This window comes from Mercenaria mercenaria, chromosome 10, assembly GCF_021730395.1.
Source record: "Mercenaria mercenaria strain notata chromosome 10, MADL_Memer_1, whole genome shotgun sequence".
NCBI lineage: Eukaryota > Metazoa > Mollusca > Bivalvia > Venerida > Veneridae > Mercenaria > Mercenaria mercenaria.
In genome coordinates this window covers 44,476,138-44,497,500 of record NC_069370.1, presented here as the reverse complement: position 1 = coordinate 44,497,500, position 21,363 = coordinate 44,476,138, and the positions used below count along the sequence as shown (strand labels likewise).

The 21,363-nt window shown below is 34.9% G+C and overlaps 1 protein-coding gene across 2 annotated transcripts in view; it reads left to right on the top strand.

Moving 5' to 3' along the window:
* The window catches only part of LOC123561782 (transmembrane protein 145-like), a 72,715-nt gene that overhangs the window by 3,059 nt on the left and 48,293 nt on the right, over nt 1–21,363 (top strand). For both annotated transcript variants that reach the window (XM_045354379.2, XM_045354380.2), the window contains exons 2-4: nt 2,192–2,266; nt 6,179–6,253; nt 12,009–12,197. In XM_045354379.2, coding sequence (XP_045210314.1) covers nt 2,192–2,266; nt 6,179–6,253; nt 12,009–12,197 — 339 coding nt within the window. The remainder of the gene's footprint in view (nt 1–2,191; nt 2,267–6,178; nt 6,254–12,008; nt 12,198–21,363) is intronic.

Sequence of the window (21,363 nt, the reverse complement as noted above, 5' to 3'; positions counted from 1 at the left end):
GTAACCAAAAGGAATATGACCTCGGGTGCTTTGTGTAACTTTACCTGAAAGAGCAAGTTTTATTTGTAAATTTTTTAATGATGTTACATGATTTAACAAGCCTTTCTAAAAATTGATTTTAGTAGTTTTGAATAGCCTCACTTGTTAAGTAAAACATTGATTGGGCAGGTTGTATACAGGTGAAAAATTTAAGTTTGTGACATGTATATCCTAGAAATAGGGGCATGAATAACAGTATTCTATGTCCAGAACTTCTTTGAAGAGTTTTTGTTAAAATGAATTACATGTATAATTTGTTACCAAAATCTTCAAAAACAATGTCTTATTACACAGTTAAACCTGCGATGAATATCATGTCAGACATAAAGGCCACTACTGTACAATCTGACTAAAGTACTTAATCTTCTAAACAAAGATCTGAGGATGACCCATTCACATTCATCTTTCTGTATATTTAGATTTCCGATATTGCTATTTTTATTTTTGCAGATCTGTTTTTATTTGAACCAATCAGACGACTCTTTTCAACAAGCATTTGGCTGAACCATCAAAATAGCGTCAAATATCATAGGGTGAGAAAAATATGCAGTCAGTCTGGGGCTCGAACCTGGGACCCCTCGCTCACAGGGCGAGTGCTCTGCCGACTGAGCTATAACCGGCTGCCTGACCAAGTCCATACCGCAACATATGATTCCTCTCAAAACACGAGGGCGCAGTCATGATATGGTCGTCATAAGAATTGTAAACATGAAAAACCCAGGCTAAATATAGATTTTTTAAACTTCTACTTTCACTTTCAAAATGTTGAAAGCAAGGCTCTGATTGGCTAGCGGAAGGGTAGTCAGAACAAGGCTATCAGTAGCACGTCTTCAGATCCAAAGCATAGCGTTAACTGTAGATGTACTTTAGTCAGATTGACTACTATAAAACCTGCTTACCGGTAATTAAAAAGGGCACGTTTTTCTCTTCCTGTTTGATAATGTATAATGTAAATTTACCTGTGAAGACCACCTAACAAAGACAACCTTTTTCATTTACCAAGGATCATCTTTAAAGGCAGGTTTGACTATATTTAGTTTTTGTGTAAACTTTAATACGAATATTCCTTGATTATTCCTTTATAAAACAAACCTTTTTATTTGAAAAGTTTCAAGAGGACTGCTATCTAAGCATTTAAAGATGAAAATAACTTCTGGTTATTAAATGTTGGTCATTTTATTTAGATACAGTAGATAAAGGGTTATTAGAGTTTGCAAAATAGGGATATTTGTCAGTAAATATGAACTATAAATTCTACTTTTAACCTTTACCCTGCTAAATTTCTAAAATGGACTGGTCCATCATTCAATTTGGGCAGTACCATTTCTTATTCAAAGGGAGTTTCACTGAAAATTTACTAACTGAATAGTGACCAGTGCAGACCAATGAATTTGAACAACTGTAGCACTACCATAGTGCTGGTGTTCACTTATGACTTATACTGAGTGAAATTTTTTTTTTTTGGAAAATATGGGAGTGTTTATAAGAGGAAGGGCATTTTAATATTTGGGAATATACAGTATTTTAAAACATGGTGAATGTGAACCCTGTACAGTTTAGTGTTGGTCATAGTGTTGGGTTGGAAACCTGCTGCTGTGTACCCATGTGAAAGACTTGAAGAATATTTCATTTACTATTGACCTGAAATAAATGAGTGTAAGCTAAAGGAAATAACCATACCCTTATGTATTACAGGGGTCAAATTTAACAATAGTTTGTACTAGCTGAAATTAGCTAGTGCCTTTTTGGTCACTAGCTAAAATGAAAAGCTACCGGCTAAAGTTAATAAAATAATAATATTTACTCTATTATTATTTTACTGGCCAAAACTTACTGATTGATCTCTGTTAGTAGCCAGTCACAAAAAAATATTTTCTTTTAGCTTAAAATAGCTTGTGCCATTTTTGTTGAACAATAAAATATCATAAACATAAATGATAACTTCTTTCATGAAGAAAAATATGTACCTTCAAAACAATTAAACTTTATTAAAGCTCTGAAGATATTTGCTTGTTATATTATTGACTGGCTGAAATTAGCTAGTACATTTCAAACCCAGTAGCTATTTTAAAATTCCACTAGCATTTAGCTAGTACGCTTGTCTAAATTTGAACCCTGTATTAATTAAAGTATGCATTTATTATATTTGCAGGACTGGGAGTTTATCACAAGATTTTGCTTTCTGTCGGCCAAGGGCACCCTGAGATTTACTTTTGAGTATCCCATTGTAAGTATTTACTTCTCAAGTTCTATTTATCAAATCCATATACTCTTGTAGCATGATCCTGTGCCAAAGAATCAGTGTGAAATGCAAATCAATTTTGGAAATATATTGCTTTAATTTATGTTTTAAAGTTATAAAAATCAACTCAGAGACCAGTCTGAAAGCTCCAGCCTCTGATTGGCTGTTTTTTTTTTCAAAATTGACCAATGGCAAAATTGCTTAGTGAGAATCGTCTATGTTGAGGTAATGGGTCTGTTATGACATTAATGAGCCACACCATGAGAAAACCAACATAGTGCATTTGCGACCAGCATGGATCCAGACCAGCCTGGGCATTTGCGCAGTCTGGTCAGGATCCATGCTGTTCGCTTTCAAAGCCTATTGCAATTAGAGAAACCATTAGCAAACAGCATGGATCCTGACCAGACTGCGCGGATGCGCATGCTGGAATGGATCCATGCTGGTCGCAAACGCACTATGTTGGTTTTCTCATGGTGGGGCTCATTTGACAATTTTCTTTCGATTATGTGTTCTCCTAATGCTATTTCAGCAGTCTTAAGCTGCTAACCTAATTAATACATGCAACCAACTGCAGAATCCCAAAATTGCATATGGTGTAATTGTGCAGAAATTGCCAAATGTTATTGTTTGTCCTTAGCTTATTGATGAACATTTGAAAAATAAATATGGCATTTACTCTCTTTTCTGGGAAAAGGTAACCCTTCAAAAAACAGGATTGGCAAACATACTAAAATATATATACTGGTCTGTGTAATATAATACTTTTTTCATGATAATTTGAAGTTTGATCATATGGAATTTTAAAATATGATCATGTGGTTTGTATTAAAATCATTTTACTCACTAAGTTTAGCCATTTGTTCTGACACATGAAACCTGTTGTCATTACTCAACTTGTGATGGAAAACTATACTTAACTTTTTATAATTGTACTCTGTACAGCGTAAATTGGTCAGGGTACATTGTAGACCAAGAAAATTTATTCTGCGCTGATAAAAGAACTTTGGAAATTAGAAAAAAACTGAAATTAAGTTTTCAAGATGGAACTTTCAGATTTAATGAGATGAAAAATTTGAATAATTTTGCATGCCCTTATATAAATCAGATGCATCCACCCTCCTTTGTGCAATACTACACTCTCTGGTAGAAATAATTATTCATCGAAAAAAAATGAAGTGAATAATGGTCATTTACATAGTGTTTATGAAATTTTATGATCCAGTGTACTATTTAACAATAAATTAATGGACATTTTATTGACTGCTAAATTTCTTATTTAAAAATGTGAAAATATAGTCATTTGTTGTAAAAATATTTTGATAAATGATCTGATATCAAATGTGTTTGCTAAGTAATACTAGTTTGATGTGGAGACGAAGGACTGAAATCAATAGTATTCAATATGGTATTGATTTATAAGGACATGGTCATACTTTGAATACTTGATTTATTTGCCATTATTTATTCAAACAGGAAGACTTGTGACTGTAGGCATAATGAAAAAAAAACATGGTTTCATTCCGTCATTGAAAAAGTACAAACAAAAAAAATCTTTATTTACATGTTATAAATTACAGCTACTTAAGAGCTCATTTACTCATCTTTCGAGAACATCACTTTTTCCTGGGCCTTCTTTTTTAAAAATATTTACCATGATTTGGTGGAAAGCAAGCTTGCCATTATTTGATTTGATTTGGGTTTTTACAGCACACCAACACAGTACTACAGGTTATATGGTGCTATACAAGGACTAAAAATTTTCATATCTCATTTACATCTCAATGAAAATATGAGGTATGGAATCAAAGCTGGAATCACAGTGATACTGTAAAACTTAAGTTTTGCCTTTTAGGATCATGCAGCAGTAAAGCGTTGGTTCCAATTCTTCTCATATACAAGCTGTCATCAGAACGATGTGGGACGGCCATTGTTTTAATTAACATAAAAAAACGTCACTTTTCCTGCAGGATTCATTCTGAAATTGTAAAACTGTGATTAAAATACCAATTCTGCAAGAAAATGCTCAAAAATGGGAAATTTAGGATTTTTTTTCAACCACTTTTCTGTCTAATTGCTTTGTTCTTTTACTGAATGAGTTTGTAAAATGACAGTTAGACCGTATTTTGAGACTTAAACAATGGTACACTGGATCTATGTGGAATACTATTAAATCAAAAATGTTCACAAAGGATTTATTTTTGCTGTGTTTGCTTACTGTCCATAATTCAGAAAATAAATACTACAAAAATAATCCTGTTTGTTTCACAAGTATTCTTAAAATTTAATGTTAACCAGTTCTTAGAAACAGTGAACTTTAGTCTTGCTGAAATATTTTTCAGTTTTGTAAATTCTTGAGATATATTGTACCTTATCTTTTCTTGTTTTAAATCTTCTTCAAGCCTTTTTAACATTAAGGAAGTTATCAGATATAAGTACTAACCAGTATAGCTTGCATTCTTAAAGGGGATTATGCAACATATTCAGAGAGAGCTAGTTATTATTGTAACCTATGGCACATTGATAGCATCATTATTTCGATTACCAAATATGGTATTTTTGGCAAAGTTATGTTGAATAAAATTAACTGTGTAACTTTAATTCAGTGTATACTCTTTAACATTCCAACTAAATTTCAAATGATATTGTGATGTTTTATATTTTCTGAGCTATGATGTCCTATTTTGTCCAAAATGGCTGCCATTTCATGACAATGGCTTGATCTTTTTTGATTTGATCCAATTTTCAATTTTTATGCCAGTTTTAATGTTTCATTAGACTGTTTCTAGAAAGAACAGTTTTCAAATGTGGCATATATTCCCCTTTAATGTTATGTTACATGTTGGTTCTTAAAAGCTTGAACACCATTTCAAATGTAGACCTCTATTTTGTGCCATTGAAAGCCAGTTTGTTACCAGAATTGCTCAAGTTATGACTATTTCCTTGAAAGTCTTCCTTTTAAATATCAGTCAGAACATTTGCAGTAACTCTGTGATTCCAGCAGGTATGCAAATTTTGATTCCATACCTCATGTTTTTATTTCGATGTAAATGAGATTTGGAACCAAACCCTGTAGTCCTGTTTGGCACCATATAACCTATACTGTGTTGGTGCGCCGTAAAACCCAAATAAATAAATAAGTAGAACATTTCTTTAATGCCAGTTTGTCACAGTAGACTGGTTATAATATATTGACCTCAAATCACCCTTGCCAGCATTTAAGGTTATTTAATTTTATACATGTAGCTGGCCAGATATTTTGGCAAATATAGGTGAAACAAAAATAGTTCCAAGTTTGTTATTCAATTTTAATAATCTGTTTAATACTTCCTTGGATTAACTCACTTATTAAATGTGTTTTATACAACCCTTGGTAGATCAAAAGTTAAGTCTAAAAAAATAAAATGTACTTATTCAGTGTAGTATTAAAGTACAATAGGTAGTGCACGAGACTCGCCACAGTCTAGAGGTTCTGTGTCAGACTGTGTGACCCAATGGCAGTATAATTGCCATGTATGACCTCTACACCTGATCTGTGTTAGTGCGTTGCAGTGTTGTCAGTTGCATGTGAAGAACACATTTTAGTATGGCCTGTCATAGTAAATCCAGTCGTGAAGAATATATGGAAGAAAGCCATGCATATGTTTAAAATTTAGATATATTGTTCACAACACAGACCTTTTTCCATCAATTTAGGAATGCTACCAGCATTTGTTGTATTTCTCTTTCTCTCTCTCTCTCACTCACTCTCTCATATATATTTCATACGTATGGTTCATAACACATAATGTTCATATTGCTTTGTCTTGTTTATTTCATAAACATATATTACTTTGTCTTGTCTAAATTTATACGTAGGTTTCACAACATATATTATTTTCTGTTCTGTACTTTCAGACATATGGTCCACAACATATATTGCTGTACTATGATACACCGGATCAGTGGGATGCAGTTTATAAGTCAGACAAGGTAAAAACAATTAAGTTTAGTTGGATCCCCATGCCAGGACTGGTGCATGTATATCCTCCATGACAAATTGTTAATGAGACCATTCATACTCTATCTCTGATCCATGTGGAGAAGTTGGCATTTTTGTTAGTCGAGGAGAACAGGTTAATACTGGTATAGAATCCAGGAACACTGGTTAGGTTAACTGCGCGCCTTTACATAACTGATTTTTTTTTTTGAAAAATGGCGCTAAACCCAAAACAAACAAAAAAAGTTTACGTACCCCTTCCAAAGACTATAGCACAGATCTGGATTTTTGAAGAGTAAAATTTAGGGCCACTTGTATGTTATGGATTATCAGTAATTATGTTTACCAAGCTTTAAAATTGTAAGAATACACTTTAAATAACCTGGTAATGGTCTATTTTGCTGCATTTATTGTTTCAGTTTGGCATACTGCCAGTAATGACTTAAAGCGTCTATTTAAATGATCAGTTGATTTTCTTACAAAATAAATGATGAAGTCTTTATTATTAACATAGTCTATTCTTAGAAACTGGAAGGCACGAGCCTATTGCATATTTTGTCTGACGTCACTAAATAGGGTTGAAATATATGACTGTTAAATGTAGCTTTAATAGTAAATGGTATATGAATAGAAATAATACAAATATTTGTATATGGTATACCTTTGGAGAAAAGATTATAATTAGTGTGTATTTAATGGGATAGTTACAAAAAAACACTTAAGGTTATGCAAAAATATTTCTGTTTTGTTGGAACAGAAGGGCCCAGCTTTCGATATGGTGACACAAGTATCTTTATTGCATGCTCTTTGAACTATCCGTTAGACTAAGTAATATTTTTCCATATTGACGTGCAGATTTCATGTTTGATGTGCAACATCAGATTTCAGGCCATTTAATGTTTATTATTGCATAAATTTAGAATTCAGTAGGCCATTAATATTAAAAAGGCTAAAGAACAAACATTTATCATTAATGAGTATAATAATTAAAAGATAATTAACATCCAGAAAGATGCACTAAGTCTTTTGCAGATTAATGTTATATGCTTCTTATGTTGTTCTGTAGTGTCCACTAAAAACCTGAGTATATTTCCTTCAACAAATGTCAATATAAAAATCTGTAATATGGAAGTCCAAATAGCTGCTGTGTAAAAAAAAGGACTTCTAAGGACTTCAGTGCATGTAATTTTATGTAATTGTTTTTCTTGAATTAAGCATTTTACCTAACATATTGGACAGAATGACGTCTTGTAATATCATACATATCATATGATAGTGCAGCATGAGAAACTGCTTAATATGCATATTTTCCTTAAAGGGAAAGGCAACGTTGTTCTTATGTTAATTTAGTCTGCTGGGATTTCTTAAATCATTTAACGAAGTGAAAGAAGTTTCAGAATCGGAGTTAAAATGAGAAAGTTATGAGCATTTAAATATTTGGTCAAATTGGTGGCCATTTTGTTTCCGTGGCAACAAAAAACAAAATGGCGGATTTGTTAAATATTTAGATACACATTTAAACTGTATTTACTTATTTCTGCAAAATAATTTCTCTGCTTATTTCGGCTATAATGGAAGAAATTATCATGTTTTACACCTTACACTCAAGAAACATGAAAATTATTCTATCTAAAAGGTTATATGCAAAATAAAGAATTCAGCAGTGTGTAAATGACGTCATAAACACACTAAAATGGCTGCCTCCATGTTCATCCATTTTCTTAAAATTAAAATGCCATATCTTTTTCAATAGTGGTCCGATTTTAAAAATTCTTTCAGCGTTATAAAAGGCTTGAGGGTGGCTTTCATATAAAATCAACTTATTGTCAGGCTTTCCTTACTCTTTAACTAACTTTTTTTAAAGCCAGATAAACTTTGATTAAATAACTATTAACAAATAAATTTTCTTTAAATGCCAACAATGGGGAAACAATTCATGTTGTGTAAAAATATGTGTCCATTTTTAGCTCATCTGATTTTTTGAAAAAAAATGATGAGTTATTGTCATCACTTGAGCGGTTGTCGGCGTCGGCGTCGGCGTCTGCGTCGGCGTTGCCTGGTTAAGTTTTATGTTTAGGTCAGCTTTTCTCCTAAACTATCAAAGCTATTGCTTTGAAACTTGGAATACTTGTTCACCATCATAAGCTGACCCTGTATAGCAAGAAACATAACTCCATCTTGATTTTTGCAAGATTTATGGCCCCTTTTGTACTTAGAAAATATCAGATTTCTTGGTTAAGTTTTATGTTTAGGTCAACTTTTCTCCTAAACTATCAAAGCTATTGCTTTGAAACTTGGAATACTTGTTCACCATCATAAGCAGACCCTGTACATCAAGAAACATAACTCCATCTTGCTTTTTGCAAGAATTATTGCCCCTTTTGGACTTAGAAAATCAGTTTTCTTGGTTAAGTTTTATGTTTAGGTCAGCTTTTCTCCTAAACTGTCAAAGCTATTGCTTTAAAACTTGCAACACTTGTTCACCATCATAAGTTGACCCTGTACAGCAAGAGACATAACTCCATCCTGCTTTTTGCAAGATTTATGGCCCTTTTTGGACTTAGAAAATATCAGATTTCTTGGTTAAGTTTTATGTTTAGGTCAACTTTTTCTCTTAAACTATCAATGCTATTGCTTTGAAACTTGCAACACTTGTTCACCATCATAAGCTGACCCTGTACAGCAAGCAACATAACTCCATCCTGCTTTTTGCAATAATTATTGCCCCTTGTGGACTTAGAAAATCATTTTCTTGGTTGAGTATTATGTTTAAGTCAACTTTTCTCATAAACTATCAAAGCTATTGCTTTAAAACTTGCAACAGTTTTTCACCATCATAAGTGGACACTGAACTTCAAGAAACATAACTCTATCCTGCTTTTTGCAAGAATGATGGCCCTTTTTAGACTTAGAAAATCATGGGTAGGACAATATTTCTATTACACAAAAAAAAATCAGATGAGCGTCAGCACCCGCAAGGCGGTGCTCTTGTTTCTTCCTTAAAATAGTATTGTGCTTTGATCTTTTTGTATGATTCTTGGATGTGGTGGACGGATAGCTCAGTGGTTTGCACACTGGCCTTCCAATCCTGAGGTTGGGGGTTTGATCCCCGGCAGCTACTCGGGAATTTTCAGAAACGCTTTTCAGTGTTTCCCACCCAACTAGAGGTGTACTGGTCAGGAACCCAGGCAATCCTTGCGTGTATCAGTGCTATACACTGGGCACGTTAAAGAACCAGGCTGTCTATTCGCAACGAGCTAGGATAAGTTAGCCGGACAAGCCTGTATCTGATTTCTGATCTCTCTGTCGGGGGGGCTTTGTCTCACTCTGTCCCTCAGGTCAGATCGCTCTGTGTCTGTACTAGTAGAGGATTAATTATGCGCCCTGTGTGGCTGCATTTGAACTATGTTAAGCGCCTTTGAACGTGAAATTGATCATGAAAAGGGCGCTATATAAATCTGGTATAATAATAATAATAATATAATAATAATAATGTATATTTTAATAACATTATTATACAGCATTATTTCAATACAGACCTGCAAAGAGAAATTGGCAGTACTGGACGTGAGCAATAATCAAATTATAAACCTGACCACCTCGTACGGTCTTTCCGGTTGTACGATCACAAGTGCCGGGATGTACAATTGTGTAGGTGGCCGAATATTCCGGTCGTCACGTGAGCGCTGGTGGTTTGTGGCTGCCAGTCATTGTGATAGAGATCCAACAGATGTAAGGGTTTACAAGAGTTATGGGTCTTGTTTCGAAAGTTGTTTTGAAAACATTTAACGTTTGGTGAAGTTCAAATTATTTGACCTTAGGCAAAATTGTAAAAGACATTAAGCATATTTTTTATTTATTTGTTAAAGGACATGCTCATGTCAGTAATTGTAAAAAATGTTGAATGAAGGGGATTGCTTTTGCTCTAGGCTGAATTTTCTTTATGAAAATACAGAATTGTGTAGAAAAGCTCTTGCATCAAAATACTCTTGTAATATAACAGAAATTTAGCATTAGTTTGTACATTTTGTATCATGCACTTGAAAATATTTATATAAAAATATCAAGTTAAATATTCCACCAGTCGTTTCAAATGTTTGGAAAATTGTAATTTTGTGATATTTGTCTGGAGGCCAGTCATTTCAAAAAATGAGTTTGTTCCTTTCAGAGAAACTTTCATTAAGATGTGTATTTGAACATATCACATAATGTTGATGAGTAAATAATATAACTTATTTGGAACTCAAACTTTTATCAAACATTGGAAGATTTAGATTTTAAAAATGTCAGAACTATGTGACTATTTCTGTTATCAGTATTAAAATTTACAGAGTAACAGTTTGCAATGTTGCCTGCACTAGGGAAATAGTTTGAACTAAATACCAAAGAAAGTCATGTATTTTCACTTCAGCTTAACTCACAGGAGCAGTTTATGTAAAACTATACTGATGCAGTGAACTAACTTTGCATCTAACAGTTTCCACAAAACCCCAAATTTCACAAAAATAACAATATTATTTTGCCCTTTTCGTTTCAGTCATCATAAGTGATCTGTTTCCAGGATGAAGATGCATTTTCAATGTTTTAGTTTTGAGTTTTATTCAAAACTTATTGAAAATGAGTTGAACGAAATCATGAATTGTTGTAAGGTTGTAGAAATGATGATTTATGTAACAAAATTTTTTCGTAGTCATGTGCACAGAAGTTGGTACCACTCTCGGCCAGTCAGAACATCCAGATTACGTCAAACAGTACAGTTTCTGGATGCATAAGTAAACAAATAGGCGGAACATGGAAGTATTACTGTGAAGGGGGAAGGATTTTTCGATCTTCGCGAGAACGTTGGTGGTACGTGGCTGTAAGCCGATGTGTCAGAAATCCGAGCGATGTAAGATATGAGCTTGACTTGATTCCAAGTTCCTTCTGGTAGTTGGAGAAAGGTTTTAGATTAGGTCCTCATTTATAGTCTCCCTACATTATTACATTTCTGTCTGTTCATATTTCTTTAGTGATATAAAAGAGCTTCTTTTATGCGTAAGATGTCCTGTTTACAGAATATGCTCATGAAAGAACAAAAAAATGCTTTGTAAAAAGTAAGAAAACATCAATCTTTACTCTTAATGAATAGTTAAGGAACAGTTTTAAAAAAAAAATAATTGAAATTTATTTTTGCTCTACCAAAATGTGATTTAACCATTGTTGATGTTTGACAGATAAAATCAAAATCAGTTTTCCTAAATCAGTGGAGTATATGTCTAGCTCCCTATGCACAAGAGAAAGAAAAAAGAAGCCCTTTTATTGTATACAAATTGTAGTCCACTAATTTACACATTTCCTTGCTTTTCAGATTGTCAGCGATTTGAAGTTTATTGTTAAATGTTTCTAGGTAAAAGATTATTCTGCTGTAGATAGGGAATAAGACGTTGACAGCTGAAGTCTCATATTTTTTAAATCCTAACAGACGTGTGCGGGGAAAGTGGCTGTTCTAGACCCGCAAAACAACCAGATCATTTACCTCACTACACAGTATTCCCTGTCTGGCTGTGTTATTAACAACATTGATGGTGTTGACAAGTACGTCTGCTCTGGAGGTAGAAGATTTAATGCAGCACGTGAACGTTGGTGGTTTATTGCCGTGAGTCGCTGCGACCCGTCTAGCACTCCAGTAAGTTTTACATCGTTGCGGAAGTATAGATATTGTATACCACCTTTCATTCATGTGCCTTTTCACTCTCTTTCCAACAACAGAATTGTACCGAAAGAAAGGCGGTCATGAACCCGAGTAATAATCAGATAATTACTCTAGATACAACGTCAGGATGTAAAGTGCAAACCATTGATGGCATACAGAAGTATAATTGCACAGACGAACGAAGGTTCATAGCGGCAAGAGAACGTTGGTGGTATATCGCTGTGGCACATTGTAGACCACTTACTGTAAGTTGGTAACAAGACAGAAAAATACGCACCCATGGATATTCTGTTTATTTGCCGCTTGTTGGAAATTTTTTATTGCTTCTCTTGATTCATACTTGCAACTTGAGGCAGTAGCTGGGAAATTCAAAGTCATAGAGAAGACCCTGCAATAGATGGTATTTGTTAATTATATTTCGAGATATTTTTATTAACTCCCACAATTCCTTGCTTGCATTTATTTTAGAGAAAAAACAACTTTTTCTAATGCTATTTTTTTTTCATACGAAAGAAGAAAATGTATTGAATCCCATCCCATTCCCTGCTGAACTTGAGTTAGATGCTACTTTTTTTTATTTTTGAAAAGATAAAGTCATGCATCTTGATAAGCGCTACTTTAAAAGAAGTATGGCCCCTTAATGTCTACAAATACTATACAACTCTTATGCCATTGTGATTACTTGCATTTTGTATTTAGAGCCAAGTTGCAGATATGAATGGTACAGAGTGCTTTGTTTTCATGTTGCATTGTTTTAACCCCAGGTTATGGGATGCTTTGTGTTTTGGCATGTAATGGGAAATTTTGCTGTATGTTCGCTTTGCTTGTTTTTTGATGACTCGGTTTTAAAGAGACCAGTTTTGATTATTTGCTTTGCCTATTTTGTTGTACTAATCGCACGTGCCCAGACTTCACAGCTTCCCACTAAAAATGTTGCCATTTTTTAAAGGGGCTTTCACTCGGATTTATTATAAAATATTTTGAACTTTAGAAAATACTTTCATTAAAATTTTGTTTGTAGTTGTAAATAAAAAGTTAAAACAAAGTGAGTAAGTTGGATGTAGACAGTATTTTTGTGTAGTCTGTATACTGTGTATGAAAACATTCCAATGAGAAAAATATTTGATAAAATTTCAAATGTTTCAGGAATTTACTTAATTTTATTTCATACTAGTAAAATATTGACTAATTATATTTAGACATTATTCTTTAATTCTCTGTAGACTTTTATATATGTTTTGAAAATTTTTAAAAATTTGACTTTTATCTGGACACCAGCCCCTTTAAAGCTTATTGTGTACAAAAATGTAGATGTCTTTATGTATACAGATTTTGATAAAACATATATAAAACTCAGATATCAAAAAAGTGAAAGCCAATGTAAAATTTTGATTGTTTTTTCATCATTTCAAATGTCTCTATGAATATTAACTTCTTTTAAACAATTTAAACCTCAGTAAGTTTATATTAAAGGCTACAAGGTCACCAAATAGTTTGCAAGTAACTTTTATGGAACTCTAAAATTTTAAGTCAGACATCACAAATTATGCTTTTTAGCTCGACTATTCGAAGAATAGTCTAGCTATTCTACTCACCCTGGCGTCGGCGTCGGCGTCGGCGTCGGCGTCGGCGTCACACCTTGGTTAAGTTTTTGCATGCAAGTACATACAGCCATCAATTAAAGTCATATAGCTTTGAAACTTATTTTTTCTTTTTCTAGGTCAATTACCAACCTCTCTGGGTCAAGTCCCATAACTCTGACATGTATTTTGAGCAAATTATGCCCCCTTTTGGACTTAGAAAATTTTGGTTAAAGTTTTACATGCAAGTTACTATCTCCAAAACTAATGCAGATATTGATTTGAAACTTCAAATGTGTCTTCGGGGTTATAAAACTAGTTGATAGCACCAAGTCCCATAACTCTGACTTTCATTTTGGTCAAATTATGCCCCCTTTTGGACTTAGAAAATTCTGGTTAAAGTTTTGCGTGCAAGTACATACAGCTATTTCTAAAAGGCATATAGATTTGAAACTTATTTTTTCTTTTTCTAGATCAATTACCAACCTCACTGGGTCAAGTCCCATAACTCTGACATGTATTTTGAGCAAATTATGCCCCTTTTAGACTTAGAAAATTTTGGTTAATGTTTTACATGCAAGTTATTATCTCCAGAACTAATGCAGATATTGATTTGAAACTTCACATGTGTCTTCGGGGTTATAAAACTAGTTGATAGCAGCAAGTCCCATAACTCTGACCTTCATTTTGGCCAAATTATGCCCCCTTTTGGACTTAGCAAATTCTGGTTAAAGTTTTGCGTGCAAGTACATACAGCTATTACTAAAAGGCATATAGATTTGAAACTTACTTTTTCTTTTTCTAGATCAATTACTATCCTCACTGGATCAAGTCCCATAACTCTGACATGTATTTTGAGCAAATTATTCCCCTTTTTGGACTTAGAAAATACTGGTTAAAGTTTTGCGTGCAAGTACATACGGCAATTACTAAAAGGCATATAGATTTGAAACTTATTTTTTCTTTTTCTAGATCAATTACCAACCTCACTGGGTCAAGTCCCATAACTCTGGCATGTATTTTGGGAAAATTATGCCCCCTTTTGGACTTTGAAAATTCTGGTTAAAGTTTTACATGCGAGTTTCTATCTCCAAAACTAATGCAGATATTGAATTGAAACTTCACATGTGCCTTCGGGGTTATAAAACTAGTTGATAGCAGCAAGTCCCATAACTGATATGCATTTTGGTCAAATTATGCCCCCTTTTGAACTTAAAACTCTTTTGATATTTAACCTTTTTGGGTAATATTTTCCTGCTTCTGTGACAATATTTCGAATAGTCGAGCTTGGCTGTCTTACGGACAGCTCTTGTTATAAGTGGACTTAATAAAGTATCTGAGAAAATGTTGTTACATGTTTATGCTTTGTCATTAATTGTATTACTTTTGCATTACAAGAAGCTTAATGTACATGTATTTTTGCTGGCATTGTTTATTGCTTTTTGCTGTCAATAGATTGAGATTTCAAGATGAATATGTGTAGAAAACCCATTTGTAGTTATTAGCCACTGCTTGATGTTTTTGAATTACATATCTAAAACTGGTATTAATATTTTATAAGTACATATTGTGTGGGAATGCCCTAATCGTGTAAAGTTTGCAATCTTTTGAATTTTGACGTCCCTGACTCCTTTTGAAATAAAAAAGAAATTGTTACACATACCTGTGCATGTTCATATATGAAATCTCAATTATGATTTATATATACATTCATTTTTAATAATTTTTCTGCTTGCTAACCAATTGCATGTATCCAGAATGTATATGTAGTTATAACATGTAGCCAGAACTTATATATTTGCATTATGTATATTCCTAAGAGCCTGAGTAGTTACATGTATCTTTATATATATATATATATATATATGTTTATCTGTTTGCTTCAGTTAATGTAATTGTTTACAAACACCTGATGTTCACAAAACATTTTTAGGTCTCAGCTGAGTTTGAGTTTGAAATAGTATCAGTTTTATTAAATTCCAAATGAGATTGACCACCAATACTGAATAGTCACTTGAAAATAGTTATTAACTAAAAATTTAGTTTTAAAACATGCAATTTTGATATAATTGACAAAGAAAGCTTCATTATCAAACTCAACTAAGATTGAAAATGTTTTGTGAACATGGGGCCTGAATAACATCGTACTGTTTCATCCATAAGACAGTGAACTTTGAAAAAAACATAGGATAATTTTTCATTACACCAATGTCCATTATGTATAATAGAGTGTGCTATGACAGTTTTTCAAGATTTGCAGAATTCATGCAGTATTTTTTTACTCTTGAATTGCATAATGTCAAAATTTGTCATGTATTAAACTTCACTTTTTCATGACATTGTAGCCTACTTTGATTTTTTAGCTCACCTGAGCACGAAGTGCTCAAGGTGAGCTTTTGTGATCGCCCTGTGTCCATCGTCTGTCATCGTCCGTCGTCAGTCATCCGTCCGTCGTCCGTCATCAACAATTTGACTGTTTACACTCTAGAGGTCACAGTTTTGACCCAATCTTAATGAATAAAATCTTGGACGAGTTTGATATTGGGTCATCTGGGGTCAAAAACTATGTCACCAGGTCAAATCAAAGGAAAAGCTTGTTAACACTCTAGAGGTCACAATTTTGGCCCAATCTTAATTATGAAACTTGGCCAGAACGTTGCCCTCAATGAAATCTTGGATGATTTAGATATTGGGTCATCTGGGATCAAAAACTAGGTCACCAGGTCAAATCAAAGGAAAAGCTTGTTAACACTCTAGAGGTCACAATTTTGACCCAATCTTTATGAAACTTGGTCAGAATGTTACCCTCAATAAAATTTTGGACAAGTTTGATATTGGGTCATCTGGGTTAAAAACTAGGTCACCAGGTCAAATCAAAGGAAAAGCTTGTTAACACTCCAGAGGTCACAATTTTGGCCCAATCTTAATGAAACTTGGTCAGAATGTTACCCTAAATAAAATCTTAGATGAGTTTGATATTTGGTCATCTGGGGTAAAAAACTAGGTCACCACGTCAAATCAAAGGAAAAGCTTGTTAACACTGTAGAGGCCACATTTTTGACTGTATCTTCATGAAACTTGGTCAGAATGTTAATCATGATCATCTCAAAGTCCAGTTTGAATCTGGGTCATGTAGGGTCAAAAACTAGGTCACCAGGTCAAATCAAAGGAAAAGCTAGTTAACACTCTAGAGGCCGCATTTATGACATATCTTAATGAAACTTGGTCAGAATGTTAATCTTGATGATCTATAGGTCAAGGTCAAATCTGGGTCAGGTGGGGTCAAAACCTAGGTCACCTGGTCAAATCAAAGGAAAAGCTTGTTAACATTCTAGAGGCCACATTTATGACTGTATCTTCATGAAACTTAGTCAGAATGTTAGTCTTGATGATCTTTAGGTCAAGTTCGGATCTGGGTCATGTGGGGTCAAAAACTAGGTCACCAGGTCAAATCAGAGAAAAAGTTAGTTAACACTTTAGAGGCCACATTTATGACCATATCTTAATGAAACTATCTTGATGATCTTTAGGTCAATAGGTCAGGTGAGCGATACAGGGCCTTCATGGCCCTCTTGTAGTATAAACTTAATGAAGTATAGTCAAACAAAAATAGAAAATAACACATACAGTTTTTGTTTTTTGGGGGTTTTAATGTCACACCGACACAGTTATTGGTATATGGCAACTTCCCAGCTTTCCATAGTAGAGGAATACCGCAGGTGCCCTTTAGGCGTTATTTCATCATGGGCAGGCCCCTGGGTAGAACCACTGACCTTCCGTAAGCCAGCTGGATAGCTTCCTCACATGAAGAATTCTACACCCTAAGTGAGCTTCGAACTCACATCAGTGAGGGTCAGTGCATATAGTGCTTTCAAAGATATGTCAGAATTTTTATAAACATTTTTAGAACATTTAACTGGCCAACAATTGGCGTGAGCGTCACACAAATGTTAAAGTTTGCGTACCACCCCAAATATTTTCAAAGTCCATTGAGATATTGCTTTCATATTTTGCATACTTGTTAACCATCATGACCCCAGTCTGTAAAAAGGAGGAGGCAACTCTATCAAGCATTTTGACTGAATTATGGCCCCTTTTCGACTTAGAATATGCTTATTGTAATGTTAAAGTTTTACTCATTGCTTATATTATACTATCAAGCACAGAGAATAGTCGAGCGTGCTGTCCACTGACAGCTCTTATTATTGATTGTGGTTTGATACAAAACAGCCGGTCAAGAAGGCTCCATTCAATCTTCAGGCAAGGCAATGATCTCTGTAATGGTCCATCTTAAGTCAGTCCTCCTCCAGCTCTGAGGATGGTGTGTGTGACAAGTTAGTACCAGTACAGGCTTCAGGAACACTGGTTTGGATAACAGACTATTTTTACTTAATCCTTTATTGAAATTGAGCTGAAAAACCTTTGTCAAACCTTTGTAAAAATGGCAGCTTTCTACAGGTGGCTGCAAAAGCAGGTCCCAAAGAAAAAAGGTCAGTGATAAAGCTTATATTAGGCTAGATAGAGTCAAATACTTACGAAATTTGTCAAGTCATTTACCATAAAAAGTTTCAACATCATCTTGTCTTTATTGTTTATCATTAAATACATGTACATATTTGAAACTAAAGAAACCTAGACAGGACCTGTTTAGTTTGTGTCATGTAGCTGCTAGCAGGGCTAATTGTGACCATGACCTGTTCAAACCTGTGAAATTAAGACTTAAATCTAGTCTTACATATCTAGATAGCTTAAATTACCATAATGAATAATTTATGTAAATGATTTCCTAAAATCATTTTTCACAGTATCGACTGACAATAGAGTCTACCTTGACTGAATATAGACCTGCAGGAGTAAAATGTTTGGTTTCAGAATTCATTTTTTTTTGTCAAAACATATATTACATGTATTGTATTATGTACAAAAATTGCTGTGTAAGGGCATGAATAGTCATTTTTAAACTGATATTTTCCCATTAGATATATGTTGATAAATGAATTTCTTTACTTTGTCATTTGATACTCATATTTAAGTATTTAATCATCTTGTTCAGACAAAGCTTTCATTGATTTGGTTTTTAAAGACACTTGCTGCAGTTTATTGTATGAAACATGGGGCAAAAGTTTTCCAATAATAGAATTTGTTCAAACTTTGTACTAGTATATGAACACAGTTTCATGTTAGAAACAGAAAAATGCAAAACAGTCATAGGTCACCGTGCTTGTTTAGGAGTTATCTGCCTTTAAAACTGAATTTTTCTTCAAATTTGCATATTCAAGGGCTGAAAACTCAAGAACAGACATGGTGACCTTTCATTTTTATACAACCGTTTGAAAAAGGGACGTATTATGGGAACGCCCCTGGCTGGCGGGCGGGTGGGCGGGCGGCCTCCACAGACTTTGTCCGGAGCATATCTTCTACATGCATGGAGGGATTTTGATGAAACTTGGCACAGTTGTTCACCATCATGAGACGGGGTGTCATGCGCAAGAACCAGGTCCCTAGGTCTAAGGTCAAGGTCACACTTAGAGGTCAAAGGTCAAATTCAAGAATGACTTTGTCCGGAGCATATCTTCTTCATGCATGGAGGGATTTTGATGAAAGTTGGCACAGTTGTTCATCATCATGAGTCGGAGTGTCTTGCGCAAGAACCAGGTCCCTAGGTCTAAGGTCAAGGTCACACTTAGAGGTCAAAGGACACAAGAAAGAAAACTTTGCCCGGAGCATATCTTCTGCATGCATGGAGGGATTTTGATATAACTTGGCACAAATGTTCACCACCACGAGGCGGAGTGTCATGCGCAAGAACCAGGTCCCTAGGTCTAAGGTCAAGGTCACACTTAGAGGTCAAAGGATACAAGAATGAAAACCTTGTCCGGAGAATTTCTTCTTCATGCATAGAGGGATTTTGATATAACTTGGCACAAATGTTCACCACCACGAGACGGAGTGTCATGCGCAAGAACCAGGTCCCTAGGTCTAAGGTCAAGGTCACACTTAGAGGCCAAAGGTCAGATACAAAAATGACTTTGTCCGAAGCATTTCTTCTTCATGCATGGAGGGATTTTGATGTAACTTGATGGCACAATTATACACCATCATGAGACGAAGTGTCATGCGCAGTTCCCTTTTTAGAATTACTTCCCTTTGTTGTTACTATAAATAGCTTATATTGTAACTTTTTCATTACTAGTCGTAGGGAAAAATCGAGACCACTTTTCTGTAGTACAACATGCATGCTACATCCAATTATGAGGTGTATTTTGACCAATCTCTACCTGGTTAAGATTTTTGTGTGGACTTACAATTTTTTTTTGGATTTTTTTTTTTATGCCCCCGAAGGGAGGCATATAGTTTTTGAACCGTCTGTCAGTCTGTCTGTCGGTCTGTCAGTCTGTCCGCAATTTTCGTGTCCGGTCCATATCTTTGTCATCGATGGATGGATTTTCAAATAACTTGGCATGAATGTGTACCACAGTAAGACGATGTGTCGCGCGCAAGACCCAGGTCCGTAGCTCAAAGGTCAAGGTCACACTTAGACATTAAAGGATAGTGCATTGATGGGCGTGTCCGGTCCATATCTTTGTCATCGATGGATGGATTTTCAAATAACTTGGCATGAATGTGTACCACAGTAAGACCACATGTCGCGCGAAAGACCCAGGTCCGTAGCTCAAAGGTCAAGGTCACACTTAGACGTTAAAGGATAGTGCATTGATGGGCGTGTCCGGTCCATATCTTTGTCATCGATGGATGGATTTTCAAATAACTTGGCGTGAATGTGTACCACAGTAAGACGACGTGTCGCGCGAAAGACCCAGGTCCGTAGCTCAAAGGTCAAGGTCACGCTTAGACGTTAAAGGATAGTGCATTGATGGGCGTGTCCGGTCCATATCTTTGTCATCGATGGATGGATTTTCAAATAACTTGGCGTGAATGTGTACCACAGTAAGACGACGTGTCGCGCGAAAGACCCAGGTCCGTAGCTCAAAGGTCAAGGTCACGCTTAGACGTTAAAGGATAGAGCATTGATGGGCGTGTCCGGTCCATATCTTTGTCATCGATGGATGGATTTTCAAATAACTTGGCATGAATGTGTACCACAGTAAGACGACGTGTCGCGCGCAAGACCCAGGTCCGTAGCTCAAAGGTCAAGGTCACACTTAGACTTTAAAAGATAGTGCATTGATGGGCGTGTTCGGTCCATATCTTTGTCATCGATGGATGGATTTTCAAATAACTTGGCATGAATGTGTACCACAGTAAGACGACGTGTCGCACGCAAGACCAAGGTCTGTAGCTCAAAGGTGAAGGTCACACTTAGACGTTAAAGGTCATTTTTCATGATAGTGCATTGATAGGCGTGTCCGGTCCATATCTTTGTCATTCATACATGGATTTTAAAATACCTACGCATTAATGTGTGACACAGTAAAACGATGTGTCGCGCGCAAGACCCAGTTCCGTAGGTCAAAGGTCCTAAACTCTAACATTGGCCATAACTATATATTCATTCAAAGTGCCATCGGGGGCATGTGTCATCCTATGGAGACAGCTCTTGTTTTGTTTTTTTTTGTTAAGATTACCTTCCCTTAGTTGTTACTATAAATAACTTATATTGTAACTTTTTTATAATTGACCGTACGGAAAAAACAAGACCACTTTTCTGTGGTACAACATAGATGTTACTTTCAAATTTTAGGTGTATTTTAAGGTATCTCTACCTGGTAAGAGTTTTTTTGTGGACTTAGAAAAACAAAAGACTTACAATGATTACTAAACAACCACAAAATTAAAATTCCATTTGCAAATACAGGTGCTAGAGTAAAGA